General features: G+C 42.3%; 1 protein-coding gene across 7 annotated transcripts in view; it reads right to left on the bottom strand.

The window, feature by feature from the left end:
• PTPRG (protein tyrosine phosphatase receptor type G) overlaps positions 1–21,021 on the bottom strand; it is a 725,999-nt gene that overhangs the window by 287,742 nt on the left and 417,236 nt on the right. For all 7 annotated transcript variants that reach the window (XM_073811323.1, XM_073811322.1, XM_073811324.1 and 4 more), the window contains one exon: positions 10,425–10,573. In XM_073811323.1, the coding sequence (XP_073667424.1) occupies positions 10,425–10,573 (149 nt within the window). The remainder of the gene's footprint in view (positions 1–10,424; positions 10,574–21,021) is intronic.

The raw sequence follows: 21,021 nt of genomic DNA, 5'->3' as shown, positions 1-21,021 counted from the left end.
AGATGACATAGAGATTTAAAAGAATTTTTAAAAACTGAATGAAATGCGATAAAATACTACAGACTGTTCAGTGACCCACAATTTTCTCTCCTCAAATTGTTTTTTTTTCCTAACCAAGAAATACAAATTTTCTAAGATAACGTCAATATCATACTTCGTCTCGATTGATACGTTCTTCCCTCAAAACAACCAGAATTCAACCTCTTCCCACTGCCCCCATCTCTGGCACATGCCAACATCATTTCTCTTGAAATATTATAATCATCTTCTGACGTCTGTTCTCCACGTGCAAGTGCAGCCAGAAGGATCCTTGTAACATATAAGCCAGATAGCGCCGCTCCTCTACTGAGAACATTCCAAGGGCTTCCCATCTGGCCTAGAGTAAAAACTACAGAGCTTCCCATGGTCCACAGGCCTCATATCATCGGAACCTTGACTATTTTGCTGACTTCGTTCCTATCACTCTGCCCTTGCCTGCTCAAGCAGGAGAGGCAGGCTTTGGCCTCAGGGCCCTAGCACCTGCTGAAATAAAGGACCCTTGAGGCCAGGGCACTTTCTGTCCCATGCAGAGAAGGCTCTGTTCACCAACTGAACAAGCAAACACTGTCGATAATTTAGAAACTAAGGCAGAGTGTAAGGAAGTCATTTGAACATTTATATAGATGGCATCCAGACACAGAAAAGGACTCTCTGTGGAACTACCTGACACTGCCTGTCCCCGTGTATTCATTCTCTTCGTCATTAGTCCCACAGGAGATACAAATAAGAAGAGTTCCATGGTCACCTGAGTTGGGGAGACTCCAGTTAAATGAAAATTATGCAGGTTTCTCTACTGGAATATTTCTCAAGCGTTTTACTGTATTGGCTTATTATCAATCTATAAGAGGAAGACATATCATGCAGCGTTTCCTAAATATATCTGACGACAGATCACTTTTTACACAGAGCATTGAGACCCACTAACAAGAACCTAGAAAACAGACTAACGGCATATTTTTCTAAGGGCGCTACCTACGTATAGTTATGATATTGCAGCCCACACTTACGCTGCCAGAAAATAAATATAAATAAATAAAGTGAGGAAAAAAGAGAAAGAAAAAAGAAGGCAGAGATAGAGACAGGCAAATTCAAAGGCAGAGTCAGGCTGAGAAATGTCAGAAGATCATGGGATGGGTTTTCTTTCACTCAGAGCCTTCCTTGATCAGAGAATGGTAAACGATGAAGCGTCAATTAAGAAGATTCCCTGCACACTGAACTTTTTATAAACCAATGCAGTAAAGGTTTTAATAGGGAAATTCAAAAATCAAAGTTCTGTCTGTATAGAAAGAGCTGGCATTTAGAAGTTATTTTACTATTAACCCAAGTATCTTTCATGTATTAACCTGAGTTTTTTTTACAGCCTTGTCTTCTAAGATATCCTGAAACATTTAAGAGATAAAATTTTATTTTTTTTTAACTAAAATAGGGTTTTGGTAACTTTGCCCAGCTGGTCTCCGTATATCACAGGAAATGTACCCAGAGGAATATCTGTGCTGCATACAGCGCCAGCCCATACAATCCGGAGACGGAAGGTTTAGGACTCCATTCCCATCCCATTAAAGTGGGGCACTATGAAATTCTAGGCCGGGGATTTAAAGGCGAGAGAGGAAATAGACTTCCTTTCAATCTTGACTTCTTTCTATTCCTTATAAATCTTTCCAACTGTCCTTTCTGAGTGACGTCGGCACTACAGAACTTCTCAAAGGCTTTAGATTTAAGATGGCTTGAAACCTTCCTGTTCAAATTTTGACAGGACAAAAGAAAAGTGGAGGTGTGGGGTGTCTTTCTGAGCCAGATGCCCATAAATCCTCTGGACCTGAACTTACAATACATCTGATCTGGCCGCCTGAGGTCCATCCCTGCCCTCAGGGCACAAAGGTCTCCCTAACCAGCTATACGTGGCTTCCCCAGCCTGCAAATGGGTTCTGAGAAGAACAGTGTTCAAGGCCCCAGGAACGCACGTTGTGAAAATAAATAATGGGAAACAACCTGAAAGCTTATAAAGGGAAAAGAGAAAACCTGCTCTTCAACAACCAAGTCAGACTCCAATATAAAAGTCAACTACTGATTACCTTTTTTTCTGTTGGAAGAGAAAAAGTGTAAAAATGACCACAGATTCAGCATAAAGATTCCTCTTGGAGAATTTCTGTTAGCCTTTTGGCTGGTTTATTATCTCAATTTCGTCATTGAGGTCTGGAACCCTTAAGCCTGGCACATCTCGGGTACAGTAGCCACAGCTGTATGTGGGTCCTGAGCCTCTGAAATGCGGCCAGTCTGACTCGGGATGTGCTCTCAGTGTAAAAGGCACACCGATTTCAAAGACGGTACAAACAAAAATGTAAAATATCTCAGTAATAACTTTTCAGCTTGATTACATGTTGAAATAGAAAATGTTAATGTATTTGGGTAAAAATAATAGATGATTAAAATCATAACAATGATTATTATTGTATAATATAAATTGTAGAGAATAAAATGAATTATTAAAATCACGTCTTTCTTTTTACCTCTTGTAAGGTGGCTAACCGAAAATTTTAAATTACAATGTATGGCTCGCATTCTATTTCCTATCAGACAGCGTTGCTCTTGACATGATAAAAAATAGACTGAAGTGGTCAAGGCAGATAAAATGTGGAGTATTTGCTACAGGTATCTCTACCCAAAGAGCTGATGGCATTTTCTGTTCCCTTTACTTCTCCTCTTTGTATGTTTTACTACTGGTTCAGCCATCTTTGAACATTTGAAGCCCTTTGATTTTTTTTTTTCCCCTCTCCTATTACACAATAAACAGTGGTTAAGATTACAACAAAAGGGCTTCCCTGGTGGCGCAGTGGTTGAGAGTCCGCCTGCCGATGCAGGGGACGTGGGTTCGTGCCCCGGTCCGGGAAGATCCCACGTGCCGCGGAGCGGCTGGGCCCGTGAGCCGTGGCCGCTGAGCCTGCGCATCCGGAGCCTGTGCTCCGCAACAGGAGAGGCCACAACACTGAGGCCTGCGTACCGCAAAAAAAGATTACAACAAAATTATTTCTACTGCATTGGTCAGTCTAAAAACAACCTATACTGATGACAAGAAAAACAATGAAATAACTTATCAAATAAAATGAATGATTTTGGAGACAGAGGAACCCAGATTCTGGAGTATTAGTAGTAAACCCCAGCCGAGCCACTCAGCGTCCCTGAAGCTCAGTCGTGCCATCTGTAAGCAGGGTACAGTAAGAGCACCTCTTTCATAAGGCTGGTGAGATCTGAAACATTCCAGACATAGGTAAAGCTTATTAAATGGTGTCTACAGTATCATGTTACAAGCACAACCACCAGTGAGACAGGCTGGGACCTGGGACCCTTTACTGCAGTGCTTGCTCCGGGACAAACGTCTCCTCAAGCAACAAAATACAAAGAAACGATAAGGGTCTAGAAAATGACTTCATGCATGCAGCAGTCCCAGTCGGGGCAATGATGAACAATAAGATACCAAAGGGCCAAAACCCAACTGCCATTTCTGAGATGCAAGAGCACAAGCAGGGTATTGCATATGAACCCTGTAGACAGCGCCACCGAGGGGGCAGGCAGACCACCAACGCCACCCCTCCAGCCCGATCAGCCCCCCACCCTCACCCCATTTAAGGAACCAGCCTGACCTCCTAGGGCTCCCTCAGGACCAGTCCCAGTAAAGGCTTGCCTGAATTACTCATGTGGCCTCTTATCAATTTCTATTCCTTCAAGAGTCCAAGGACCCGAGTCGGTAACACCAGCCCCACCCTCCAACACCACCACGGCCCCCTAAGCCTGCTTTTTGGTTATACAAGCCCCGCGCCCCGCCCACTCATGGGGTCTTCAAGTTTCTATATTGAGAATACCTCCAATTTAACCAAGTTTCTTTTCAGAGGGTGTCATCTGCTCATCTGAGATTCTCAGTACGATCCAAACAGTTACCAGCGCCCCACATGTTGGTGACACACCATCAAACAGTCCTGAGTCAAGTTCACATCTCAGGATGACTGTGTGTGACGAGAACTGTCAGACATCACGAAGGGACCAAGGCTGCTTCCGCCTCACAAAACCCGCTCTCTGGCTTTGTACAATCAGGCATGCACTTCTCCACTGAGCACACTCTAAGTACTGGGGCCTACTCAAATGTTCTTCTTCTTTTTTTTTTTTTTTTTTTTTGTGGTATGCGGGCCTCTCACTGTTGTGGCCTCTCCCATTGCGGAGCACAGGCTCCGGACGCGCAGGCTCAGCGGCCATGGCTCACGGGCCCAGCCGCTCCGCGGCATGTGGGATCTTCCTGGACCGGGGCACGAACCCGTGTCCCCTGCATAAGCAGGCGGACTCTCAACCACTGCGCCACCAGGGAAGCCTCCAAAGTTATTTTTAATAGAAAAAGTCTCAATCTTCCTTCAATGACAATGACTCCCTTCAATTAGTTTTCTCTAATGACAAAGCAATATAGTATTGAGTTCAGAGACACCAAACAATTGTTTTGTGAACAAGCCTTCTTGGTTTTATAGTTTTCAAAATAATGGAAATCCAGATCATGATTGGTGTTCTCTGAAAACACTTATTAGAACAGGACTCCATTTCTTACAAGGAATATGGGTTAAAGGAGGAAAGGAGAAAGTTATGAACCTCATTTCCAAAAGAGTGATAGTGCTAACTTACACTGGTCACGTGAGTTTGGAAAAACACTGATTTAAATACAGTCAAACAGAGTTCCTCAATGGAGGACTTCTAAAAGCCTTTGGTATGCCGATGCATAAAGTAAATCTTCAAGAAGGCATTTCATATGGCAACCTTTATTTCCAGCAGAAAAGCGGGGATACACGCACGAGCGCCAGGCAAACTGCACTCATCCCCCTTAGTCCTGTACTAGAATGTCACTCCACTGAAGCCAGGACTTAATGTGGCAGCTCGATCCCTAGCTGGACTGGTCCACCTCTGAGTCGCGCAGTACCTGCCATGCTTGCATGAGTGGAGAGAGGGTGACACGGGGTGAGGCCTCTGCGTGTGTCACAAGTGCATAAGCTCACCTGGGACAGGGAAGGCAGATGCAGGTCACCTGGACATAACCTAGGGGTCCAGTGCAAGACAACCATCTAACTGGAATGTGACAGAAGCACTGGAAGAACCAAGATCCAGTTCGCAAAATGAAAAGCAAATCATTAGTCTGACTCTAGGTAGGAAGGTAGGGGCTGGACAGACAGGAGGGAATACAGAGCCGGTGGAGGTAACATACCCACAGACGTGGATACTGAAGGCAACTGCAGGCTCAAACAGAATGTTCAGTGGGAACCAATCACGGAACAAGTTCAGTCTAACACTAGCAGCTTCTTGTCCCCTGGACAAACCTTAACTTGGACTAAGAATGTTGTACAATACCAGGACAGAGCAGAGAGCAGGGTGAGAGTAGTACCCAGACATATCCAGCCCAGCAGGGAGACAAATAATTCAGTGTGCTTGTGTCATGAGTGGTAATAACCTTCGCTCTTTGGAACATGAACAAGCAGTGCCACGCTATGGACCCAGTTTTTAAAACACAGGTGTTCTGTTATTACTGATATTTATGGTGCAAAAACTAATTCAGCAGTAAAATCTGATGTGAAGAGATGTGAAGCTACGTTGAATATTGATATTTCCCCCTTAGTGTGAATATTCATCCGCATGCTGCAGAAATATGAATGCATTCAAGGGGTATAGGCCCAGACCCCACTATGTGTCTTCTGTAAATATAAATGGCATATGCACCATCATGCCTTTCTAAAAACGATTCCGAATTCTAAAACATCTGGCCTCAAGGGTCTCGCCTAAGGGACTGCAGACCTGTACCATATGGTAGCGTGTGCATGGTATATATTAGGAAAAATGTATTTTCTTCTACTCACTTGCTAAGATGCTCTAAACTGAGCTGAAATGAACCAGCTGTGAGTTTCACTGGAAAGGGCACACACAATTAATTTGGATCATTTAAGCTTACTGAAGACTTCAACTCATAAAGCACCAGTAAGTCTGAATCAACAACTCCTGGATCTCTTATTGTAATAAACAAGATTTTAATTACCTCAGACAACAAGCATGCAATGAACCTCTACCTTAATGGAGCTCTCAGAGGGTTTTATCTGGAGGTTTCTGTATGCACTACCTCCAACTTCAGTTATCAGTGGAAATACCGCATGATTCAATTCCTGTTAGTGTTACATGAACCCTTATTTAAAACAGGGAATAAGCGTGGGGTAGGGAGAATATTTAGGATAGGGTAGTAGCCGTCACAGATAACTGTGGTTGGACAGATAATACAAAGAGGAGTGGCCACAGAAGAACTCAAACAGGACTACTATTTTAATCACAGGAATATTTTGAGCCTTTTGACTTTAAGGATGCTTAATCACATCTGCGAAGTCCCTTTTGCCATGTAAAGGAATAAATACATTCACAATTTTCAGGAATTAGTGAGTGGACATTTTTTGGGGGAGGGGTATTATCCTACCTATCAAAATCCCCATTGATCTCTCTTTACTCCTTAAATGTACCAAGTATCACCTGTCTCAGGGCCTTTGCACACCCCTGTTCTATGGGCAGGCTCCAATTAATCTTTTCCCTCTTAATAAGTATCTGTCTCCACCAAGGTCTTCTGTCTCATGACAAAACGTCCCTCTCCTTCAGAGACTATATCACAACTGATATTACACAGCTGTTTATGGGACTCTTCGGTCAGTTTCTGTGTCATGACTAGAGTATAAATATCTTGAGGGTGGGACTCTCTTTCCTCTTCAGCTTTGTAACCCAGCACCCACATGACAGAAGGCACTCAAGAAAAATTTGCTGCTAGACAAGAGATAAAGCTGAATAAATAGGAGGTGAGTGCCTCTGAGGATCCAAAGTGGGTCTAGTCTTCTAGCCTTATCTGATTCCAACTTTCTTTTCTAATTTTAACTGAGCTATAAAGAACGCTGCTATTTAAAGACTTTTGTTTCGTTTTCACAAGGACATTTTTTTTCTACTAGACTGGATGTTGTGGGGTTTTTTTGGCGGTATGCTGGCCTCTCACTGCCGCGGCCTCTCCCGCTGCAGAGCACAGGCTCCGGATGCGCAGGCTCAGCGGCCATGGCTCACGGGCCCAGCCGCTCCGCGGCATGTGGGATCTTCCCGGACCGGGGCATGAACCCGTGTCCCCTGCATCGGCAGGCGGACTCTCAACCACTGCGCCACCAGGGAAGTCCTAGACTGGATGTTTTTAAGTATAGGAACTACAAGGCTGAGTCCAGGATTTCAGCCAGGAAAGTGTGGAGACGTTTAATTTCTCAATGTGTACAAAGTTGTTGTAGATGACCTCAAAGAATTCCTGGGAAGCAGCAAAACCTACAAAGTTGGGTTTGTTGCAATTTACCCTCAAGGAGCAGATCCAGAGTCTTGTGGGGCATATGCTTAAAATTCAACCTGCAGCACTGGAGCACCGAGGGAGCTGGTAAGATACCCAAGGTCATGACTTTATCCCAAATGGAATCGAAAGAAACCAGGACCAGCAATGCTCTGACCCATAAAGCAAGGTACATTTCCTCTCCAAAAGCTGCAAGAGGGGGCTTCCCTGGTGGCGCAGTGGTTGAGAGTCTGCCTGCTGATGCAGGGGACACGGGTTCGTGCCCTGGTCCGGGAGGATCTCACGTGGGGCCCGTGAGCCATGGCCGCTGAGCCTGCGCGTCCGGAGCCTGTGCTCCGCAGCGGGAGAGGCCACAGCAGTGAGAGGCCCGTGTACCGCAAAAAAAAAAAAAAAAAGCTTCAAGAGGATGGAACAACTTTGCCCTGAGTCTTCTTTATTTAAATCTACTTCAAATGACGCCACATGAGTAAAGGAAGTCTGGATTCCACTAAACATACTGCGTTCTCTACCCTAGAGTCTCCCAATAGTGACACGTTGGCTGGATAATTCTTTGTGGTGGGGCTGTCCTATGAACTGGGATGTTGAGCAGCGTCCCCGGCCTCTATCCACTAGATGCTGGTAGCGTATCAATGCCCACAACAGTGACAACCAGAAACGTCCCCCGAAAACACGTAATGTCCTCTGAGGGGGAGGATACTGTCTCTAGTTGAGAACCAATGCTGTATTCTACCAATCCTATCCCAATCTTCCACAATGACTCTTCTCTGACTCTATATAAAATAAATAATGTCCCCAACGCGGATAGATTACTACATGGTACATTATAATTTTCTCACTTTCATTTTAATTTCTTGAAAAGCATTGTAGTTATGTGGAAAGACATAAACCAAGTCTGAGATGCTCAAACAGTGTAAAAATCTCAGAGAGAGCTGGTGTTAATAAAGAACTCAAATAAAACAATTTAACGTATCACAGACATGTCTTCCGCAAAAGTGAGCAACTTTTCTGTGCATATTTTATAGTTCAATTTGCTCCCGTTACCTTTAATCTCTGAAATTCAAGTTCCTCCAAATACAACCACTAAGTAATTTAACATGTTTATCACATTAGAAAAAAAAAAAACAAGCTATGAACCAGATGGGCTTCAATGAAGCACCCAATTAATAGAGGCAGCCTTACCATGTGACATGACTTAGAAGAAATAAATTCGAATAGCTCGGTCAAAAATAAGTCTGGGCATTGTAGCTCCCGTTTGTAATTAGTTTCTGAATTTCATGGCCATCTTTGAGTAAAAAACAAAATGCATTTAAAGTAGTAAGTTTTCAAAAGAATATGCATCTAGTCTATTCATTTTTCCAGACTCAAATAGGAGGAGACAGGCGTTAGGGACTGTGATTAGGAATGAGGCAGAAGTTCCCAGTTCCTTCCTCCAGAGTTTTTCTTTTCCAAGGCAGCGGCCAAATTAAGTTTTCAAACTTCCAAGCACAGGTCTTTTGTCCGGAACAACATTAACTAAACAAATGGCAACCCATTTCTAGGATAAAGAAGCTTTAGAGCAAAGCTAGCTAGGCATAAATTCTCCCTTCAGCGACACCGCCAACGGGAACTGGCCAGCAGGAACAAAAGAGAAACCCCAAACTTAAAAAATCTGATCAACTTGGCTTCTAGGAATCAAGTTTTCCAAGTACAAATCAAGCTAAGATTTTTAAGAAATGATTCATTCAACATAAAAGGAGAAAGAAAGCCCATTAAGTAGAAACTTTAATGTGACTAGCACAGGAAGTCCCAAGGATAGAGGAATCCTAATATGGGAAGAATACTTGATACTGTGAATTTGTCAGCTCAAAACAAGAAAAAAATATGCAGCACTTTCTCAGCATGGTGATCTCTGGTTTCTCAGGCAATCATGGATAAGAAACAAATCGATATGTGAATATAAGCATCTATAAACAAAGAAATACTATTGATTTTCTCCTCTTAAAGGGATTTTTCACCTAAGGTTCAAGGTTGTCTGAAGGATCCATGAACGGGCTTGAGGAGTGAGGGTGAGTGATGAAACCCTACAGATTATGCCCAAATCTGTGTGTACATACATGGATTTTTCTCTATGGAGGAGGATTGAAAGTATTCATCAGATGACCCAAGTAGGTCATGACTTACTAAAGTCACAGAACACTAAGAGCTGTCACTCCATGTTGGAGTACAGCCACAGGTTTGGGTACAAACCCTCTCAGTTCTTCTACAAATCTGTAAAGCTTACCACGTGGGCACCCAAACAATCAACAAATATGTCTGTCCCGAGGAAAGAATATTCACATCCTGATCATGATGAAAGGTACAAAAATAAGGTTAGCAATGGAACAGATGTGTTGTCCCCACCAAAGATTAAAAACGGAGTTAGGAAACAAGCTCCCTCCCTCAGTCGCCAAAAAGATACACATGACCTACTGCACTACCCGTTCTTCACGGATCTTTGAGAAAACTGACTCAGAGGAGGTAAAATGTCAATCCCGCAAAGTTAACAGCGAGTCATACGACCAATGGCCACAGCTGCCTCCTCAACAGCGTGGAGATCACACAAACCTTAAAGCAGCTTCCCTACTGAGAGATGATTCTGAGTCCCCTTCACATATCGGTTACCTTTTCTGTTTTCTAAAGGGTGAAAACGAAGTGGCCAGAGTTTCGTACAGAATGTCACTTTGGAAAGCAGGGTTTCAGAAAGGACAGGGCAAAGAAGCCACATCGAATGAAACAAAGGGTCCGAAATCATCTACCAGGGGTGAGTCTACTCAAACCACGACGCCCACAAGGTCTACATGCTTCACCAGTTAAACAAAGATGAGGAACTTGAGGATGGCTATCTAGCTGTCATGCTGTATATAAAAGATTTCCAGAGACAAAGGCAGGGACAGTACAAGTTTGATTTGCAAGACGACTGGGGGTAAAGACAAAGCATCTCTTTAATGTCAAGACCCAAAGCACAGCTGCCCCTGACATCTCAAGTTTCTCTCACCTCCACAGGGAACCGCCTGCCGTTGATGCTGTGTTCAGAGCCTGCAGAACCATTGCTGTGGCCCCAATGAAATTCCACCTTCTCAGCTTTGAATCTGCCAGGGAGGCCAGCACCGCTGACAAAATAGTCGTCTTTCAGAAGGATGGCAACTGTGTAAAGCAGAAGGGAAACGACAATGAGTTTCAAAACCACACTTGAAAGATTGCTCCTGTGCTTCAAATAAAAGTTCATGATTACATGATGGGAATTACTTCCCATATACCTGTTAGAAAGCAAGTCAAAAACATTAGTCTGAATAAATAAGCACATTCTAGCTGCAGAACGCTCTCAAGAGCCAGTTGACTCTAACTCATGAAAATTCCCAGAGAATGGTCTCAGAATTTCTTAACCATTTCACAGTTGGAAAAACAAACAAACAAACAAAAAACAGACAATGATAGAGTAAGTGGCTCTGAATCAGGGTCTGTAAATCTGCTTGAAGATCAAAATTATTTTTCCTTTTTAAACACTGATTCCTGGGGCTATCCCAAGATTCGAGGTCTGGAATGAGATGGGAAATATATATATATAAGTCAGTTGCAGAAGACATGTTTCTTTGATCAGAAAACTTAAGCAAGGCGTCAGGAAATAAAATTTGTAGGTTCTACCAATATTAAGGAAATAACAGTGGGAAAACAGCTGGGATTGGGATTCATATTTGATAATGGTGTCCAGGAAAGTATAGTGAAAATTCTACTCATTAAGTCACTCAAGTAACTGCAGCTAAGTAGATTTACTTTACTATGTCTTTTAATTCTAAGCATAAGAAAATTTTGCTTAGCCCATCCGGAAGAACACATAAGAAGTCCTTAACATAGAAAACCTCAATCAATTCAAATCCTAAATTTCAAAATCACATCTCTCTTCCTTGAAACATGGAAAAGAGAAATCAAGAACAAGTAACTTGGGCTGATACTACCAGAAAAATTATTTTTCCAAAAGGAATGTAATATCCAAGTGGATGAAAAAGAGATTTTATTTTATAAGTCATACATTCCCCCCCTTTTTTGTTGTTGTCTAAAGTGAATTCATTCATTCATTTAACAAACACTTATTGGCTGGTGAATACGCATAACGCTCCAACCAACATACCAAATGGCCTGTGATCAATGCGCCAACCAACATACTAAATGGCCTGTGATTGGAAGCTAAGCTCATTTAAGGCAGGGAAAAGCTTTCGTATCCTCATTGTCTCCTCTTCCTAAAGAGATGCCAGTTCAAGCCTTAGAGAGAAATCCTGCATGAAAATTAGGTCTCCATAAAAGACAGGGACTAGACTAATGACCCATTTCTAAAACAAGTGCAATTAGTTTCAGGACTTCTCTGTAAAAAGGGAAGCATAGCTAGTGGGAAGCAGCCGCATAGCACAAGGAGATCAGCTCGGTGCTTTGTGACCACTTAGAGGGGTGGGATAGGGAGGGTGGGAGGGAGACACAAGAGGGACAAGATATGAGGATATATGTTTATGTACAGCTGATTCACTTTGTTATAAAGCAGAAACTAACACACCATTGTAAAGCAATTATACTCCAATAAAGACGTTAAAAAAAAAAGAGCAAGTGACGGAACCCTGTTTGTAATAATCCCTTTTTACTGCATTCAAAGGCAGTTTTCTCGCAACTTTTGAAAAAGTTACAGGGAACATTCAATTAGTGGGACAGAGAATTAAAGGATAAAATGAAATAAAAGCAAGTGTTTCTCATGCTGATTGAACATGCTATGGCATGTTCCTTTACTGTGTGCTAGGCATGGTTTAGAAGAAGGCTTGGCAAAATTTTTCTGTAAAAGGTGAGACAGTAAATATTTAAGGCTTTGTGGGTCCTACGGCCCTTGCTGTAACCACTTAACTTGGTCTTAGTAGCCCAGAAGCAGCCAAACACAATATGTAAATGAATGGGTGAGGCTGTATTCCGATAAAACTTTAGTTATCCACACTAAAATTCGCATATAATTTTCACATGTCATGGAATATTCTCCTTTTGATTTTTTTCCAACCATTAAAAAACCTAAGAACTAGCAGGAGGGGTTGTCATTTGGTGATCCCTAGAACACAATATATTTTAGAAGACAAACTATTGTGTTAAACCAGTGTTCCAAAGCCCAAATACCTATGAATTAGCTCAGTATTGTCTTTAACACTGTTGATTACTCACAGCTGGTTACAGATTCTATCCATAACATTTTGCATCCAAAAGATGAAGACAAAGAATTTTGAGCGCATCTGTTACAATCATGCAGGAACTCCGCAGCATCTTATAAATATTTGATTTTACCTAAATCATTTATGTCTCTGTCAGGGGTCATTTTACTTCTTTTTCATGAATAATTAAAAGCATAATTAGGGAACTGTACAACCTGAAACACTAATCTCATTTTTCATTTTACAGTATTTCTCACTAGAGCACACAGCACACTACATGCATGTACTGCCCCCACCTTCCGAAAGCGGCTAAATTTTTGTTTACATATAACACTGGAAAGAGAGAACTTGCCCAGCCACCATGCAACACTTTTCTGATGATCACTGATAACACTGCTCTGTTTCACAACAAAATGTACCAAAGGTAGCCGCTGCGGAGCACAGAATGTAGGAAGGGCCATGAGCTCACGGGATGGACGGACCTGGGTTAGAATCTCATTCTGCCACTTAACAGCGGGGTGACCTTGGGCAAGTTACCTGACTTCTCTGTGTCTTGGTTTCCATCATTATTCAAATGGCAATAACAGTGCCTAGCTGGTGAGACTGTTTTGACGCCTGAAAGAAATCGCACGCAGAAAGCACTTAACCCAGTGCCAGAAATTCAGCAAGCACACAGCCAATGCGGGCTTTTGTCCACCTACCAATAATTTCTAGAGACGTGGTCGGAGTTCATGCAGCAGCACAGAAGGGCAACCACACAGGTGCAACTCTCCGTTTTCAGGCAGAGCTCCATTTCATTTACTTATTAAAAAAAAATTTGTTTTTAAATTTACTTATTTATTTATTTATATGTGGCCACATTGGGTCTTTGTTGCTGTGCGCAGGCTTTCTCTAGTTGTGGTGAGCAGGGGCTACTCATTGCAGTGCGCGGGCTTCTCATTGCAGTGGCTTCTCTTGCTGTGGAGCATGGGCCCTAGGCTCGCGGGCTCAGTAGTTGTGACTTGCAGGCTCTAGAACACAGGCTCAGTAGTTGTGGTGCACGGGCTTAGTTGCTCCGAGGCATGTGGGATCTTCCCGGACCAGGGCACGAACCTGTGTTCCCTGCATTGGCGGGCGGATTCTTAACCACTGCGCCACCAGGGAAGTCCCCAGAGTTCCATTTTAAAGCAATACTGTCTTTCCCACAAAACAAAACGTGTCCTTGAGCAGGGACAATAAACAGCAAAGGTAGGTGTGACCCAAATACTTGAGATGTTAAGTGTTGAGTGGCTGCTCTGAATTTACTAAAACACTGAGTAAAACACAGATTTCCACGATTTCTATTCTTTCAGTCACGTCAGTGAAAAGAAAATCCCAGTTTGATGCTAATATGCCCTCCACCTTTCAACGATACTCATTCATTTCCCCCTTTACCGAAAAGTAAATACGTAAGCTAGAACTTAATAACGTTGGTACCTTTGATTTATTTTCACAGATTACAGACCTAATTTTTTACATAAGTCTATCCTTGTCAAATGCACAGCATTTTGCATTAACGTGTTGATAAAACGTTTTGCTTTAAAATCAATTCATTTAATTAAAATCAAGTGCATCAACTGAAAAACAATAAGTAAACGATACTACGATAATAATGAATAAATACATTTTAATTTAAATTTTAAAACAGTAGCACCAAGAGTGAATCTGGATAAGGTGACATTTAGGAAGGTAGCAAGCAACAGCTAAAGACTGGAGAAAGATGGGCCAGGAGGAGAAGGCAGGGAAGGTACCTAGGAGTTCACTGTCTAGAATGAGGCCCTTCTGGTTGTTCAATTGCTAATATGGATTGTGATGAAATTAAAGCAGAATGATGGAGGATGTGGAAGAAACTGGGAGCTTCAAATTCAGGGGTTTTAACCTGGAGTCCAAAGTCCAAAGCAGTAGCCACCCACAGACTTCGCGGTCTACACCCTCCTGATACAGGAAGTAAAATTCTGAACATGGGTGCATAAACGAAGTCAGACTCTGGAGCCAGTTGGGTCTGAATTTGAGCCCTAGATCTGCCACTATCAGTTGTGAGAAAGTTACTGCATTTCTGGGTGCTTCAGTTCCTATTCTGTGAAACTGGAATAATACAACAGCAACTTCACAAGTTTGTTATGAGATCACAAGGGTTGACACATGAAGAATGCCCACAACAGTAACTCATTCACCACATTATAGCAGGAAGATGGCACTGTAAAAGCCCAGAAATAAACCCACACATATGCAGACAGTTAATTTACAACAAAGGGGCAAAGAACGTACAATGGAATGAGGACAATCTTTTCAATAAATAGTGTTGGGAAAACTGGACAGTCACATGCAAAAGAAAGAAACTCGACTACTATCTTATATTATACACAAGAATTAACTCAAAATGAATTAAAGACTTGAATGTAAGACGTGAAACCATAAAATTCCTAGAAGAAAACATAGGCAGGAAGCTCACTGACATGGGTCTTATTGATGCTTTTGCGGAATAACTCCAAAAGCAAGAAAAACAAAAGCAAAAATAAACAAATGAGACTACATCAAACTAAAAAGCTTCTGCACAGTAAAGGAAACCATTATCAAAACAAAAAGGCAACCTACTGAATGGGAAAAGATATTTGCAATTCATATATCCAGTAAGGGGTTAATGTCCAAAATACGAAAGAATTCATACAACTCAACAACAACAAAACCCCAAAAATTCCCATTGAAAATTGGGCAGACGATCTAAATAGACATTTTTCCAAAGAAGACATGCAGATGGCCAACAGGCACATGAAAAGATGTTCCACATCACTAATTAATAAGAAAATGCAAATCAAAACCACAATGAGATATCACCTCACACCCGTTAGAATGGTTATAAGCATTGGCAAGGGTGTGGAAAAAAAGGAACCCTTGTACACTGTGGGTGGGAATTTTTCCACTACGGAAAACAGTTAAGAATAAATAAAACTAGAACTACCATATCACCCAGCTATTCCACTTGGGTATTTATCCAAAGCACATGAAAACGAATTTGAAAACATATATGCATCCCTATGTTTATTGCAGCATTATTAAAATAGACAAGATATGGAAACCACATAAGTGTCTATAGATAGGTGAATGGATGAAGAAGATGTGGTATATGTATATACCATGGTATACTCCTCAGCCACAAACAGAATGAAATCCTGCTATCTGCAACAACATGAATGGGCCTTGAAGGCATTAGGCTAAGTGAAATAAGCCAGAAGAAGAAAGACAAGTAAGTATGATTTCACTTGTATGTGGAGTCTAAAAAAACAGAACAAATGAACAAATAAAACAAAAACAAACTCACAGATACAGAGATCAGATGAGTGGTTACCAGAGGGCAAGGGGTTGGAGGGGTGGGTAAAATGGGTGGAAGGGATCAACTGTGCAGTGACTGACAGTAAACAGTCTTGCGGCGGTGATAACTCCGTAGTGTATACAGATGTCAAATTATAATGCTGTATACCTGAAACTTAGAGTTAAAAACTAGATGGCATTATATAAGTGCTGTTTATAAAAGTTATCCTAGGGAGAGGATCCACAGCTTTCACAGATTCCCCGTGTCTAGGGCGCCCCATAATGAAAAAGTGCTCTACACAGGGGCAGGGGGTAGGTAGGAGTCACACCATGGATAAGGAGTTACTTTCCTCCTGAGCTTGACAGGAAGACTGAGTGCCAGGCATTCACTGCATTCTTCACAGGACATCTACAAACTGTTTATAAATTAAACTCAGTGTGTCTAAATAATGCTGGCCTAAAGCAAATGTTCACACTACAATCTGAGTAAACAGCAGCAGATGCCAAAAGTTAAACAAAAAAATGATGAGAAGGAAAATAAGCGCGTTACTGTCTTACCTCCACCACTTCCCAACCAATTTTTAACACTACAAGATGGGAAAAGACTCCCATTATTGGATCGTAATGGTGAGACCTCCAGACCACCCACCATTCCAGTGTCCATCAGGTGATGCTTTCAGGCTCCTGGTGAAAAGGGAAATGCTCTGGTCTGGAAGTCAAGACACACAGGCTCTAGTTCTAGGCTTCTACTAACGTCCCTGTAGGCACTACCGTTTATTTTTTCAAATAATTTACCAAGTAACTACTGGGGAAGAAAAGGTAAGTAAATGAGACATTAGCTCCTGCCTTCACGGAGTGTACAGTTGGTGGGAAAGACAGGCCCCAGCAACTAAAGAGATGACAGAAGCAACCCTGCAAGTGGGACAGGTGGTAAGAGGTGAGCATCCAACCCCAGACTGGAGAAGGGGAGGAGGTTTCAAAACAAGGACTGATAAGGTGAGAGGTGAGCTATGTTGTAAAAGTGCTAAAGAGAGGGGAACACAGCAGGAGGAAAAGCTCATGCAAATGCCCTGCATGGAGGAAGCCAGGGTGACTGGTGCCCACGGAGCAGGGTGTGGCATAGAGGCCAGACAGCAAAGCAGGGACAGCAAGGAGTCTGTCTGAGTTCTGCAGAGAAGTGAGAGGTCCTCAATATGGTTGAGAGAGAACAAGAAAGAAAAAGGGGCAGACGCACAGACATGATCAGATTAGGGAAATAAGAAGATCATTGTGGCTACTAAACGGAAAAGGCCTGGAAGGAAAGCAACATTGGTTGGTAGAAACAAAGTCAGGGGCTTCCCTGGTGGTGCAGTGGTTAAGAATCCGCATGCCAATGCAGGGGACAGGAGTTCGAGCCCTGGTCCAGGAAGATCCCACATGCTGCGGAGCTACTAAGCCCGTGCACCACAACTACTGAGCATGCGCTCTAGAACCTGTGAGCCACAACTACTGAGCCTGTGCTCTAGAGCCCATGAGCCACAACTACTGAGCCCGCGCACCTAGAGCCCGTGCTCCACAACAAGAGAAGCCACCACAATGAGAAGCCTGTGCACCGCAACGAAGAGTAGCCCCAGCTCGCTGCAACTAGAGAAAGCCTGCGCACAACAACGAAGACACAACGTAGCCAAAAATAAATAAATTAATAAATTAATTTTTAAGAAAAGAAAGAAAGAAAGTCAGGAGGTTACTGCATTCATCTAGTAAAGAGACAGTGGACAGACAAGGTGAGTCGGAGCAGCCTCAGAGAACCAAGAGACGCCAAGTCATGGGATTATCCTGGGTCTCGGTTAACTCACTGCTAAACTGAGCAAGAGGAACAAAGTGGATTAGTTGACCCTTTAATCATATAAGATACGACAGATGACAACCTAGCAGAAGGTTCTGTGCCCTAAAAAAGAAAGGAATGCTTCAAAAATTACCCTCAAAATTCAAAATCGTGAATTCAGTTTTGAGTCTAGTTATGTAACATAGTGCTGGTTTGCCCATTCTGTAACTGGTAGATTAGGCTTCGGTCTACCCAGAAAATAGCTGCTACCACCCGAGCGCAGGGACTGGGGCTATGGGGATAAGAGAAAGGAAGTGGAGCTTAGCGGACAGGAAACAGAGCTTGCAGCGCGTCTTGCCAAAGAGAGACCCAGGGAAATAGCTCTGACTTGAATTCCAGGGTTCAGGCAAGACTGAATGGTAACAGGCTGAAAAGAACCCAAGAATCTGGATATCTGAAGTAGGAGAAATTTAAGAAGAGCCAAAGCACATTTAGCATCCCCCCCAAAGAAGAACAGATCCTTTTTTAATTACACTTACATTTTCTTTTTTGGGCAACCTTGAACTAACCAGAGGGCTGTGGGGTATTATGAAGTCAGGGTTGGGCATGCCCAGTGTCAATGGTGCTGAACACCCAGATGTTTCGAAACATCTGTCTACTTGGCTGATGCTACGCTTTTAATCAGAAACCTCGGCAGCCTCTTTGCGAGCAAAATGACCAATTCGTTAGTGGCATAAACAAAACTCTGAGCTTAAAGAAAAAAATGTGATCCAGGAAAAAGGACTCCATGCTGGTCCATCTTCAGTGCCCACATTTACACCTATCAAGGATCATTAAGATCACCCAAGGGGGTGGGAGGGTAACAGAATACAAATAATTTGATGGTTTGGTATCAAGCAAAATTGGAAACCCCAAGAACATATACTTGGGGTATCATTGTGTACCTCACTTGTCCTAAAGCCCTTCCCATCAATATATCAGGAATATAGGTTTTATTGAAATGAGGACATACTCAGGTTTTCACCATCAGCACCGGGCTCTCTACTCCATAAACAGAGCAAGAAAAAACACTTTCAAACTCTGGTTCTCATCTGCGGCCAGCTCTAAGGAAGACAGGAAGAAGGGAGAGAAGGGGGCCAAAACTAGGACCTGGGAGTGAAAACAGACCAACAGGCAAGAGGCAGAGCCTTGTTTACAGGGGTGGGGAAGTTCACGGAGATGTGAGAGGAAAGGTGGGAGAGAAGCAAACTGCAAAAAAGTGAAAGCTCATGGAGAGATACTCATCAACAGAACAGAAAGAATAGAAGCAGAATAGAAATGGAAAGAAGAGAAAGCCCAAACAATCAGGGATGAGAAGACAAGCACATACACAGAATTCCTAGAAACTTCCTTCCCAATCTCAGGATTGCTAAAGGCTTTTTTCATGCATGTGACACTTGGACAATCATGCTGGCACTGTGGAATGCCCTCTTGAGCGGGGGCTAAGCGTGCAAGTCCATGAATTTGGGAAGAAATCAAGCACCATGAAAATCACCACTGGCAACTCTGTAAGGAGCCCGTAATGGCAGCCTGGTACTGACTCTCAGTAAGGCTCGCATCAGTTTCTCCACCAACCTTAGACCAGAACACTGCTTCTGCAGGGCAGCATGGGGGCAGCCGTTAGTTTGAGCTGTAACTGCAGTGACCCACAGAAGGCACAGTGCCTTTCACGGTCAGACACTTGCTTGGCCCAGGGGAGCCTTGCCCTGTGGGCGAGCAGAGCAGCAGGGCCAAATGCTCCTCTTGTACTGAGCTGGGGTCACGTGCTCAGTTAGGGACGTAGCACGTGGAAATGACTGAGGTTGTTAAGATTATATTTTTCTCTTCATATCAGCCTGCAATGAGGTTGTTCTTTTCTTAGTTTAAGTCTGTGGGTTCTTATGGTGTCACTTTACCATAAAAGTTTGAAGGACCTGGTAAAGTAACGTAGAGGCAACAGCCTCTTAATTCTTGTCCGAATTTTATGGGCTGAGCAACATATTAGGACATGGTTCCTGACCTACTTACCTACACAGACTTTTCCCACCATCAATCTACTTTTATTAACTTATCAACTACTTCTTGAATCCATCTACGCCAGGCACTGGTATAGGCAGACAAATAACAAAGAATGTAGGCAAAGAAAAAATATAGTAAACCAACATAAAATGTGAAAATGGAAGTAACAACCATCATGGCAAATGTATTTACTACCTGTCCTTGGTGTAGGGGGGAGGGTAAAAGAAAAAGTAGTGAAGAAACACAAAAACATCCTCCAAATAGTTAAAACTCATAGGAGACCATGGCTTATTAACATATATCAGAAGCACCATCTAAGTCTTAAATTTTGATCATTTAGCTAGAAGCTAATGCTAGGAACAGCAAGATTATCTTGAAATATTCTTAATGAATGCGTTATCTTTTCATTCTACAAAAATGAAAGAGGGAGAAATAACTTTAGATGGAATCAAATGAGAACTGGCACAATAGACAGTCATGGCTCTTCGGGAAGAAATAGAGAGATGCTATCTGTCTTGTAAAGATATTTTAGACAACTTTCGAGAAGTGGGCTACGTACAACCACATTGCTCTATTGATTATGCTAGATTAAATATATAGCCCTCTCCGGGGGTTAAGACAGATATGAACATTAAAACTGTTTTACGAGGAAGTTACTGTCTGTATGTAACAGGCCGCTTTAAATATTAACTTTCTAAATTCATATTCTGATATGCAAATGACAGTCTATTTTACAGATAAGTGACCTGTAAATTTCTACCAGAAAAAAAATAAATATTCCTTCCTGGATTTATTTTCTAGAAGTGCGAGGTTCAAGAAAAGACTTTGGGGAAGAAAAATAGGTGTTGCTTAAAAGTTAATGATTTAATGAAAATGACTTTTTTTTGGCATCTAGGTATGAAAGTTAGATATGAAATGAACGACGGTAACAAAGACGGACTATGTGGCTCACAACATACGGTTTTTTTTTTAAATTAAACTTTTAATCTTTCTGATAACTGTAGATCAACATGCAGTTGTAAGAAATAATACAGAGGTCCCGAGTCCCCTTTATCCAGTTTCCCCAAATGGTCACATCTTACAAAATTATAGTATACAATGATATGTGTGTTTTTTTAAACTGATATTATCCAAGTTGCCTATCAATACTACTCACTGCAGATATTATGAACTCCTACGTTTAATTCAGACACACAGCACACTGTATTTATACCGTGTTCAGCTCAATTTATATGATCCGTGCATAACTG

The sequence above is a fragment of the Tursiops truncatus genome, chromosome 10 (genome assembly GCF_011762595.2).
Source record: "Tursiops truncatus isolate mTurTru1 chromosome 10, mTurTru1.mat.Y, whole genome shotgun sequence".
Taxonomy (NCBI): Eukaryota; Metazoa; Chordata; class Mammalia; order Artiodactyla; family Delphinidae; genus Tursiops; species Tursiops truncatus.
This window is presented reverse-complemented; position numbering and strand designations above follow the sequence as displayed.